At 38.8% G+C, this 12,795-nt stretch overlaps 1 protein-coding gene across 19 annotated transcripts in view; it reads left to right on the plus strand.

Moving 5' to 3' along the window:
• otofa (otoferlin a) overlaps positions 1-12,795 on the plus strand; it is a 109,012-nt gene that overhangs the window by 20,836 nt on the left and 75,381 nt on the right. For all 19 annotated transcript variants that reach the window (XM_023278670.3, XM_035952115.2, XM_035952116.2 and 16 more), the window contains exon 3: positions 10,937-11,025. In XM_023278670.3, the coding sequence (XP_023134438.2) occupies positions 10,937-11,025 (89 nt within the window). The remainder of the gene's footprint in view (positions 1-10,936; positions 11,026-12,795) is intronic.

Raw genomic sequence — 12,795 nt, forward strand, 5'->3', positions numbered from 1 at the left:
TGCCACATTCCTGAACACATGTGCAGACATGCTGGGAGACTGAAAGACCCTGACTGATCCATGGCATTTTATTTGACACATACAGTAAATTAGACCAAGATGAATGGAGAAACATTGGAGCATGCAGACCAAGTGACACACGAGAAACGGAGCTCGGGTGGAAATGAAAACAGGGACGGACAGTTGAATTGGAAAAAGAAAACTGAGCCCAGGCTGCCGGCGGTGATGCGGTGGGCATGTCGGAGTGCTGTCAGCGCATCGGACAAGGTCGAGTTTCCCTGCAGAACCGGCTTATCAGACATGCCGTTTCATCTGTACTGTCAGGCACGCACACACATGCACACACACAGACTGTGAAACAACATGGACCGCTAACAATATGATGAAATACAGTTGAACAAGACTAAATGCACTTTTTTTTAACCAGCTGATTCAACAAAAGTCCCCAAAAAACTGAACATCACATCTGCAGTCATATTTGCAGTTCTGTGAGCTACCTTTAACATGCTAACATGCTCAAAGTAACAATACTGGTGATATTTAGCAAAAACATTTTACTTGCATCTTATCTTAACATGTTAGCATAGTAGCATGTTGCCAGAGTGAACTAAAAACTGAACATTAAACAAAAGCCTGCCTAGATAGATAGATAGATAGATACTTTATTAATTCCGAGGGAAATTCAAAGTATTCAGCATATTGGCAATTTTGAGTTTGTGTTAGTACTGCAGTTCTTTAAGCTACATTTAGCATGCTAACACGCTCACAATAACTACACAGATGATGTTAGCAAATAAACCACCATCTTGATATAGCATGTTAGCAAAGATAGAACTAAACAGAGTAGCAGAGCGTGATATTAAATTCTCATTAGTTTTGAAAATAGTTGATCATAAATGCTGTTTTTGTGTGTAATTTTTACAATGTAGACAATGTAGAATGTTATAAATGATATGATACAGACTGCACAGTTTGCTGTGCAAAAATGCTGCATATGCTGAATACATCAAAGTATATGCAAAACTTAAGCAGCACACAGAATGGCAGCAATTTTTCATATTTTAGATTTGCACAAAATTTGCGTTGTGAAGATAAATTTCACCAAAGTCACTGTCTCAAGTGTGTCACACTGCTATTTATTTAAAGTTAAGTCCACACTGAGAAGACAAAAACCCCCATCATTTCTCATAGTCTTTAATATTAAATGCAACACCCGGCTGATGCATATGGAACCACCTGGTAAAGCTTGCTATAATGAGAAAGTGGCTTATACAGCCTCTTTCAGCAGCCTACTCTCATCTCTTTTATCCTTTAAAAACACATCTAAGCCTGTCGAGTCCAAGTGCAGACGGCTGCATCATCATCAGATCACAACGAACCTGTGAACTTAAACCAAACGCTATGCACCGCACAACTGTGAATGTACTGTATTTCTCTCAATAATGAGTGTTAAAGACAGCATATTGTTCATAATTAATCATGGAGGTGTTTTCATTCTCTGTGTCCATGGCAACAGTTATGAAATATCAAAGCGTGCTGAGGGGGGGAAGTGAGGATGACCCGGTCATCCATCTGTTCGCCACAATGCAGCAGCGTGGGATCACAGGCGTAATAGCTTCTCCTCATCTGAGCGTTTAGCTCCTCTGATTGGCCACAGTGGCCTCAGGGCTCGCAACTAGTGAGATCATACCTGTCACTTTTAATGAGCGGCTGTGCTCCACCAATTAACCGTCGTACAGTACTGAGGGTTAAGGAGGGAGTCTGGGAATAGTAATGTGCAATATTCCGACAGTAAATAGAGAGGAGGATCTAAAATAAGCCCTTGCTACTCAGATTATTATCACACATTACTCTGAACACATAATCAGAAATATATTCTGATGAAGGACGTCAGACTGAATGCCTAACCAGGCGCATTGCAGCAGCTTTACGTCAGTCATCGTTTGATGCTCCGTGACTACTTAGTTTGAACTGTGCAGAGCTGCAAACTGTACAAAACAGAACAAGGACACAGTGTAGCTTCCTATTCATGTCTGTGTTCCTTTAGTTTTGTGTATCAAAAGTTGTTTTCACTTTTTCTGTCTGATCACCAAACACTTTATCAGAAGAGGCCATTTTCCCTGCAAACACTCGAAAAGCAGGAAAAGCACAAATGGAATTAATTACATTTATGCTGGCTGTTTTCCATTTAGATATGCTTTTCTACCAGTCCATTAAAAGGCAAGTCAAGTTTAAATGTATTGTACATTTCATATCCAAAAGTAATGTAAAGTGCTTTGCATATTGCAAAAAAATTTGTTTAAAAGAAAAAAAAACAGTATTAAAAAACATTAAAATGCAAGTTAGGAAGGATAGAACCCTTTTTAAATGCAAATGAAAAGTTCAGTTTGATAAGACAAGAAATGACAGGGGCTGTAAATAACTGCCTCCAGAGTTCTGTCCTTGTAGACTTCGTGACAAGAGTTTACCATTATGACTGCACAGCATCTCCTGTGTGTAAGTCAAGCAACTAAATGCCGCAGGAGAAGTTTCACTATGCGGCCTTTATGCTTTATTGTTCCAGTACACAAAGTATTGATTTATTCGCATTCATGTTATGATATCACAAGCTTCATCAGCTTTATCGGCCTCTATTTGTAACCTAAATGTCACATCACACTCCATAGAATGACTTATAATCTGCGGGACCTTTAGAAACTCTCTCTAGCACCTTAGTTTGTCTTCCCTGTGTCGCTTCTTTTTATATTTGTCAAAAAAAATAGTATTTGTCAACAACAGCCTTATAACTTCCTGAGAACTCTGGCATTATACTCATCCTATGAAGGTTTTATTGGCGTAACCATAGCAACACTGAATCAAACGTTTCTAAGGCGGGTACCTGCATGCATTCAGTGGACCGATAAAACCTGGCACCGTGCTTCTAAATGTGTTTAAACTTTAATTTTATGTTCAGAGACTGAAGATTAAAATTAAGCATTTTGCTAAATCACCACCCTCACATCATCATGTTATTTATTCATGTCTATTGTACCTGTTAAATAACTAAACACAGTGGAGGAAAGAAAATTTGGCTTATGTGTGCCACCAAAAAGAATAATCTCTTTCTTCTTAAAGGTGTAAGCTTATATATATTTGAACTTGGCTTTTGCATACCCATTATTCCAGAAAATAAGAAATATGTGTTTTAGAAAACTGCTTACTTCGGCAACTCTGGATATTTTGCTCCTTAATGGTGTATTGCCCCACCAGTGATTGCTTGCTTTCTCAGAAAAATAGCAGGCTTTTGAAAATGTATTTTTGCAGCCCTGTAGCCAAATTCCAGTTGACTGTTTGTTGTCTCTAAACTGGTGCACAGTCAAAGCACACTAAACCTTTCCATTTTCTCACTTTAATGGATTCTCTGCTCTTGTTTCGTTTGTCTGTACTGCGCGGGTGTTTAAAGCATTTTGTCCGTCATGGTAGTTGTGAAAGCATCAAGCAACAGTACGAGCTTATGCCTTCTTGTTGAGGCTTCTTTACTTCAGAGATTAGTTTTTGGGAGTGAAGATAAGCTCTAAGACGCATATAATAGAGACAATGTGGCTGCAAGCAGATGCTTAAAGTTAGTATTTTTATGTAGAAAAAAGAAAAGAGGGGAAATACTATCTGCATTTACACGTGGTGCATGTGTTTGTGTTGTCGGTGAGGACTCGGATTAAAATTTACGGTTCTCTCAGACCATTAATGTGGCTGCCCAGTGTCCCTGGTGTTGGATAAACAAAGCATAATCACATTGTGCTGTTGCTCATTTGAGGTGGATCAGTTTGTGTATATTAGGCGTCATTTCCTCCATTCGCTGTGTGTGCTATCACATGTGCAACATTAACGCCATGCTGAGGCTTCCCGTTCCTGTCTGGAGGAGATGAAGTTGTAAATGAAATGTGGTACGACTGTATTAGCTGTAATCTCACACAAGGACTCTCACGTTAAAGATGTTTGCAGGCTGAGAGAGGTTTGTGTAGATTTAAAAAATAAAAAGCTTAGAAGGAGGCAGCAGAACTGGTCTTGTGCTGAAGTCTGGAAGGAAGAGAAATCACAGTGTAGATCCTCAGGGTTGAGAATGCGGGCACACACACACACACACACACACACACACACACACAGTCATGGAAAAAATTATTAGACCATACTTGTTTTCTTCAATTTGTAGTTCATTCTAATGCCTACAACTAAAGGTACATTTGTTTGGATAAATATAATGACAAACAACAAAAATAGCCCATAAGAGTTTAATTTAAAAGCTGATATCCAGACATTTTCCATGGTTTTCTTGATAATAACCAAAATCACTTAAGTTCTTCCATCAGTAGCTATGGCGTTGTACTGCCAAATACTGTACTTTTAGGCATTCCATGTTTTCTGTCTGTTTTAGTCACATGATACACAGGAGTTAGTACTTGATCCCATAACCGTTGTTTCTGATGACTGCAGCCATGTGTCTTGGCTGCTCTCCACCAGCTTCTGACATTGTTCTGCTGTCACAGCAGCCCATTCCTGATGCACAAATTTAAACAAATTTGCTTTGTTTTTGGGCTTGTGGTTCTCCATTTTGCATTTGATGATTATAGCCCGTCACACAATTGCATTTGCCCTGTTCCACCCATTCTGAAACAACCCCAGATGGTCACTGATCCACCCCCATGTTTTACTGTAGGGGCAGACAGTCTGGTTTGTAGCTTCTCCAGGCTTCCTCCTAACCAGTAAGTTGGCTGGAGTGGGCATCAAGTGAAAACTGGATTCATCCCTAAAGAGAACCTTAGTCCAATCATCAACAGTCCAATCCTTGTGATCCCAGCAAAGAGTAACCAGCTTTCCTCTGCCTTTCCTTGATGAAGGGCTTCTTCCTGCCCTGTGTGACTTCAGACCAGCTTCAAGAAGTCACTTTCCAACTGTCCTTGCCAAACAAGTCCCATTTCTCCACAGTGCTCACTCATTTTTAAGGTTCCTGGAGGTCTGATGATGATTTCTGACGTAGGAACGGATGAGCGACGGTCATCTGGTGGGTAGAAAAACGTTTCCTGCCATGATCAGCTAGCAATTGGTAGTACCATGTTGGGCTTGTTTTTTCTGGGTATAATGAATGACTGTCTTGGAGATCTTCAGTTTTTTTGCTGCCCGTCTCTCACTCATGCCAATTTCCAGCAGTGCCAAGATGGCTGCCTTTGTGGCTTCACATAATTATTTTGTGTTAGGCATCATGTGAGAGCTGACAACTTCTGAGTTGTTCTACAGCTTGAATGTCAGCAGGAAACCACTCTAGGCCTTTGCATGTGCAGTGCTGCTGATGACATGAAATGGCCTCTTATATACCCTGGGAATACAGTTACACTTAAGCATGTCAAATAGGACATAAAGTATTATGGAATCAGCTGCACTTGTTTTCGTGTTCATTGTATTCTTCAGGTAATATTGCTTTGGTGGTACCAGGCATTAAAATGAATGAGAAATTGAAGAAAACAAATGTGGTCTAATAATTTTTTCCAAGACTGTATACACTCATATACACACATACACATAATCATGGATCTATGACGGGAGGTCGAACTGTAGCAGGTGGTAGCTCCAGGACTTGCTAATGGGATGGTCCTGATGAATCTCTTGTCTGACAGCCTGCAGTGTTTTCCCGAATAATCGGCCGGCATCAGCAGGAGGTGAATGAGTTTTAAATCACCTGTGCAACCTTTATCCGTATGCACAGTCTCTTTTACTTTATACTGTAGCACAGCAAAGAGGTGACGCATAAATTTGTCACCTTGAGAGTTTTGGCTCTGTACTTAACTTTGAAGCCTTGTTATAGTTAATCAATGCAGCAGAGCTGAGCAATGCATCACAATTTGGTGTCAGACTTCACTAATGTACATGTTAATGCCTCTCAAACAACTTGTAAAGAGGAATTCCTCAGTTGATTTTAGCACATCTATCATATTTTTCTTATTACATTAATTTGCTGAATATTTTCGAATTCTCAAACGCAAAGCCAGTCCCTTAAGTGTCCCGTTTAATTAATATGAGTAATTCCCTCTTCCAATGTAAAGCCAGCGGCGGCAAACCCAGGGAGAGTTTTTGGATGCATTTCCCTGCTAAAGTTAGTTTTAATTAGAGGTTAAAAGTTGGTTGTTCAAACTTGTTTTCATTTTTTTTAAACTGTAGACTACTGATTGAAATATTTAACTTGTTATATGAACGACTACAGAAATAATTTGGGATAAAAGAAAAGAATACATAAACAGGATTTGTATCAGCAAAGGAGGTGAAAACAGTGCGATACCGATAAGACGAGGGCTTAGTATCAAGTATTTGACATGAAAAAGTCACATGAAACAATACCAACTAATGCCAATGCACTACGCTGATCATGCTTTTTTTTGTTCATTAAAATCCTGCTCCTGGTGATGATTAAACCCCTAAAAACTCATCTGTTGCTTTAATTTTTTTTTCTCTGTAGATAATTCCTTCATATCCTAAAATGGCTAAACCTTTGCCGCCTCTAATATGAACAGATCTATGAATATGTAAATTACCCCCTGCCTCTATCTCCATCCCCTGCAGCCTGAAGCTCAAGCAGTCGGCTCGCCTACAACTTTGCTTAAACATCGTAAAACTACTGAAAGCTGCACAAAAGCAAGTTGTAATGTTGGACTGAACCGGGCTTTTACTGCATAAGGTGAGACTGAGAAGAGGTGAGCTGAGTTAACAGGTGAGATGATTAGTGCAGCTGTAACCAGTTGCTGCAATCAGCAGACTGCAGGCAGACGATGCAGAGAGACACAGGAGAGACAGGGAGACAGATGCAGAGGCAATTAATTGTACATTTTCTACTTATATTTTTCTACTTAGGTTGACATTCTTGGGACATATTTTTCTACTCATGTTTATCTCATATTTTTTTCTACTGCTTACATTTCTAAGACTTGATTGGGATCAATAAAATATTTCTGATTCTGATGTTTAATAGGCAAATACCTACTACTTGCATTTTCTTATTGATCTACATCTGCCGATGAATGAAACATGCTGAGCAGTGTCATTATGGAATAATGCAATTCCAAGATTTCTTACAGGATCATCAGCTTAAATCGATTTGGCAGATGCAGACAGTTATATCACAGATCATTTCATCCCATATAAGCCATTTTACAGATCATCAAGTTGGATCTTATTGCTTGTTCAGAAGTAGAGACTGCAGCTTTGGAAACAAAGTATGTTTATGACTCTTGTTTTTATGGTGTTTATGATATTTTCCATCCTTTACATAGTCATTTTTATGAATTTCTTTTTTCCATAACTGTGAATCAGATCTGTAGGAGTATATTTGCTATACTTAATGATTTAAATAGGGTGATTATAATTCATTTATCTATTTGGTACTTCCAAATTAATTCTCCACTAATAAACACTAAAGATCATATCAGTCCCGCATGACAGACCCTTCACGATGATGGCAAATAAAGGAAATTATTGAGCGATCAGTCTGACGGAACCAATTACTCAGTAGTAAAGACATCAGCGAGGAGATTCCTGCAAAATAAAGGTTTTTTTAAGCTTCTCCTGTCAGAGCAGCATAAATGAAACTACCTGATTCTCCCCAAACTGAGCTAATTAAAGTGAAATGCCAAAGCAGGAGCTATCCTTCAAAGAGATTCTCACACTCACCACAACCTGAGCTATTTTTTGCTTGAAGATATCCCATACAATTTCAGGACTTCATTACCGCACAGTTTTGCTTGGCTCCTGCTTTTTTCTTGTTTTACCTCATAGCGAAAAAAGGTCATCAATATTCTTAGTTGGTGCAGTATAACCTAGAGATGTTTATGGTAATAAATAAAACATTGTGATTTTTTTTCTCCTTCAAAACAGCACGTCTGCAGCTAGTAGGGGATTGGTTTAAACTCAAGGATGCTGCAGAGTGACAGACGGAGGCTGACGTGAGGCCTTGAATGTGGACTTAAAGGAATAAATCAATATTAAAGCATTCGATGAGATGAGAATACATTGTGAAGGCTAAGTAATTTGGTTTTTAAATAAACCTAATTTGTGACATGATGGAAAAGGCAGTCTGAAAGAGCAACAAAGTCCACAGCAGGAGGCAGGCGGTGTGGATGGTGGCATAAACCCATTATGGATGAGAAACATCAGTGTCAGACTTAGGTTTCATCTTCAGTCATTGTTTACTGTTGGTTTTCATTCAGTTTCTGGTTAGATTTAAGCACCAAAGCTATGTGGTTAGGTTTAGGAAAACAAAGGAACCCTGGCAGAAAATGCATTCACGACAAAAAATGCAGTATAGTTGTGTGGGAATGTAATTTTGTGGAGACTGGGTTGGGTATTTGTGAAGCTTCCAGCTAGTTTAACTGAGTATGAAATCTAGAAACAATGCAGGAACACATTAAGGCGCTAGTAAGGTGTCAACTGATGTGCATTTTTCAGTAATGGGAGGACATTTTGCGATTATATTAGAGTTACTAATGCAAGTAAACCCCAGTTATTTTAATAATTTGAGTATTGATGTCAGTTCATGTAAACTCGCCAAAATAGCTGGAGGTGTCGGAAGGTAGATGCCCTCTGCCAAAAGAAAAGAAGGGTCAATATATGATTGTGTGACTTTTTGTAACATACTTGACAGGTGTCATAGTTCATATTTTTGCAGTTTTCAGGCCTATAAACCAACATAAGCGCCTATAACCAAACACCACATGGAATTTTCACAGAAAGATTCTTGTAAATATTATATATATAATTGAGCAAAATTGAAATTGAAAGTTATTTATGAAGATATTGTAGTAAACCTGTTGACGTGCCATAATTCCACACTTGACTCACACACTACTTTATATTAAATAACTCAGAAAGCCTTGGAGTCTTGCCAGACTTTTCTTCAGGAGGAAATCACATCATGTGGAGCAGGTCATGTGATCTGGAATTAACACACTTCCTTGAGAGGTGTTTTTGTAATGGGGAACTTAGTGGAAAGTGATTTCAGGGACACAGATACAATTTGTTATTTTCCATATAAAATTTGATATATTGCCAAAAAAGAAATATCTGTCATGATTATCTCAACTTTATAAAAAGAACACAATCACAACAACTTTTGAATAATCTCATTTTATTATTGTTTAGCTAATTAGAAGGAGGTTGTTATTAAATTTTGATGGTTGTTTAGTTGACATTTTAATGATATCCAATCATTTTTTTCTGAATAAGTGATTGTTTCCATAATAAATAATTATGGAATTTGTAAAGAGGATCCTGTCATGTTATGACTTCTCAACAAGCTGCAAACCTAAACCGCTCATTCAGAGACACACCTTCTTACCCATAGAGGAAGGAAATAATTAAAGGAATGGTTGTTTCTCGTATTTGTGGGACTGTAGAACACAGATGGTTTACAATTGCACCCTAAAACCATCTAAAATGGATTTTCTATTATGTGACTTGTTTAAGTTGATTTCCTTGCTTCTGTGGTCACACTCTGTTGATTTAACATTGTGAATCTCAGACTCTGCTGGGGGGTTTGTGGTTTCATGGACTGAGTCATGCTTGCTCAGATTGTTCCAGAGCATCACTCGAGTAGAGTCACCACCAAATACAAAATGTATGACAATCTGAAATAAATGTTTAAATCTGACAGTGTCCTGTCTGACATATTTTTTGTACTACTTATATTTCTACGACTTTGAATGGGAGCAACTGTAATGTAAGCAGTTTCCCCTCGGGGATCAATAAAGTAATTCTGGTTCTGATGTTTAAAAAAAATCTCTTAAATAGGTGGCTCTCTGTTGCAGGAACTTGGTTGGTGTTAATGTTTACAAGTGCAACGGTTGTAGAATCCTAAAGCTTTGGCAGCAATGTTAACTCTCAATGTGCCAAAACAGCGACATGTAGTTATTGAACATGACTCCAGTTTTACGGCTACATAGGAAACAGACAGTCAAAGGTTTAACCTGTATGATGAATGCTACACTAAAGATGGCAGTATTTGATAGAAGACTGCTGCTTGATGAGGACAAAGAAAGAGCAGAAAAATGGCAACCTTTTGCCTTGCTTTTCATCTTGTCTTGTTTAAACAGTCAGTGCTGACACCTGCACAGCAGTTTTTTCAAGCCCGTTATGAAGTACTTGTCTTTGAGTGCGTGTTTTTTTCCCCTCCAAAAATAGCCCTGAAAGAGGTTCAACAATGAGGGTAGCAAAAAACATCCTTATGCTTCTACATGTGTGAAGCACTGAATATGTGGTTGTGGAGGCACTTTGAGAGAGCAGAACTGAAAAAAATAATCTATTGAGTACAATTAAGTATGTTTGTTGTTGAGCAATATATAATGTAAATTATTTTTAGAACATCTCCATCCAAAACAAAATCTATTAGTGCCTCTAAAACTCACAGATTACCATTGAAATGCAAAAACACTGCATCATAGTAGGAGTTTGGACACCAGACTCTTCAGGAAAGAAGAAAAATCAATGACCCAATTTAATATTTTATTGTATTTTTCCTCTTTCATCGTCTAATGACAGAGTTCAGGATGTATTAAAGAAGTAGAGGAATAACGTTGATAACTGTTTACGTGTTTAAAGTAACTGCCAAACAAAAATGACAAAGGTTTGCTTGTTCCGGGGATATATTAATCAATCAGTTGACGTCAAAAAAGACAAATAAAATACAATCAATAAGAAGGAATAGAACAATTTTAAACACAAATGTCATTGTACAGTGAGTATCTTTAGGTGCACTTTTAATTAGACAAAACAGTCAATTTGAGAGCATCGTATTGGATATAAAAGGCATTTTTTTGCTACTTTGCCATCCACAAAAATGTCTGTACATCATGAATCAATAATCATGTCAGTTGCAGCCCTGCTATTTTTTTTTAACCCTTTATAATCTGTGTGTTTGCAGACATTTCGATGGCCCATTGCCAGCAGGCTGGATGGAAACGAGATGCTCGAGATCCAAGTGTACAACTACAGCAAAGTCTTCTCCAACAGGTGAGATGCAGCACACTGCTTTCAACCTTCCCTTAACACAACATCCACCAAACAGCGTTTTAGCAGCGACAGAGTAAACAGTTTGTGGTTTGGCGCCCTGCCTGCCTTCCTGTCACAGCCTGTGACCGATTCTAACTGACACACGGTGCCTGTTTTTCAGCTGAAGGAGAAAAAGCTGAAATTCCCCAAGAGCTTGTTCTAAATTGACTCAATTGTCGGTGTAACAGACTGCAAACCACAGAGCTGACCGTGAGTGAGTTTCACGTCGGGAGGGGGGAGGATGGAGGTAATAATGAAACAGCATTAGAGCCTCAGTAATGGGCGCATTTGTCACCTCACACGCTCCGCACTATCATGAAACGCACACAGGCTGCAGTAGTGGACAACACAAAAGGGATCTCACAATAAAAGTAGACTTTTCTTTAATCATTTGCAACGTCAGTCTGATTGTGTGACTTTTACTCTCAGAAGAAACACATATATTCCTGTTTTAATCAATCCAGCGTCTCCACAGGCCACGTAGCAGCTCACAGCTTCCTTATGCGTAAGCAAACAGTATTTTTAGGCTTCATGTCTATTTTCTTCCTCTGGACTCCCACAACTGCAGGAAATGTGTTTTTCTTCTGCACACTAGATTGTGCCTGAGCAGATCCTGTGAAGAGACACAGTTGGAGCAGTGAAGCTACTGTTGTTCTGCTAACAAGCCACACCTCCTATGTAGATAAAATGTAGAAAATCCTTTGTGCAGAAATTACATAATTTCCTTTTCCTATGTTCCTCTCTATAGTTTGTCTTTTTAAAAATTTGTTCTTCTTTGTTTTACTTGGACAGTTTGAACTGCAGGCTTTCAGGCTGACGTGTGCAGGTCTGAAAGATTGTGGGCCGGTTGTGGCGGGAAGCTGTTCATGTCCTGTGCATGTAACAAATCCAACTGGATGGTTGCAGCCGCTGTGTCTTTTTGCGTTGGACTGACTGATGTGTCTTATACAAGTTATTGTCCAGGCGAAGGAGACGTTGCCATCCACACATTCAAAAGCACTTAGTGTACTTGTCTCTTGATGTGTTTGTATGTAGGTGGTTCCGCTCATGTGTGCAGCAATGTCATTATGTTTTGTCTGTGTGACCTTATCATGTCTGCCGTGTGTGATTGTATTTGTGTGTGACACATTTCTCCTCTGCTTGCAAACATGGCTCACAACTAAAACCCAGTGACAGGTGTGCAGGCAGATGTTATATCAGTTCTACATCAAGGCGACGCTTAACTGCCATCAAGAGTTTGGTGGTGATACTGTGTGGAAGAACAAAACGGACAGTGACAGGTCGAAAATTTCACAGCTACACAATTTATAGATGGTCAGAAAGTTTAGGAGAGCCAACAGTCAGTTTGCAACATGACTCACCTGATAGTCAGATGTTTAATGTAAGAACTGGCTCTCAGGATTCCAGTGTTGGTCTGTTTATCGATCTCTTGTTGAGTTATTTCAGTCTGTGGTTTTAGACAAAAATATCTGAACAACCAGTGGATTGAGCACCACGTCATTTTGTACATTACGGTGTACCTCATGAATTTCTTGATCCTCTGACTTTATTGCAATGCCACCATTTTGGGTTTTTCGTCACAGATATTGTGGTAGCTGTATTTTTCATTTGTAGTTTTTTGATGTTGAAAAAGTGTACAAGATGCTATGAAAAGATGGACTCCGTATTAAGTTGTATGGGTTAGATGGAAGGGATAAGACTTGAGTGTATAATAAGTCAGAGTAGGTATTA

Source organism: Amphiprion ocellaris, chromosome 12 (genome assembly GCF_022539595.1).
Source record: "Amphiprion ocellaris isolate individual 3 ecotype Okinawa chromosome 12, ASM2253959v1, whole genome shotgun sequence".
NCBI lineage: Eukaryota > Metazoa > Chordata > Actinopteri > Pomacentridae > Amphiprion > Amphiprion ocellaris.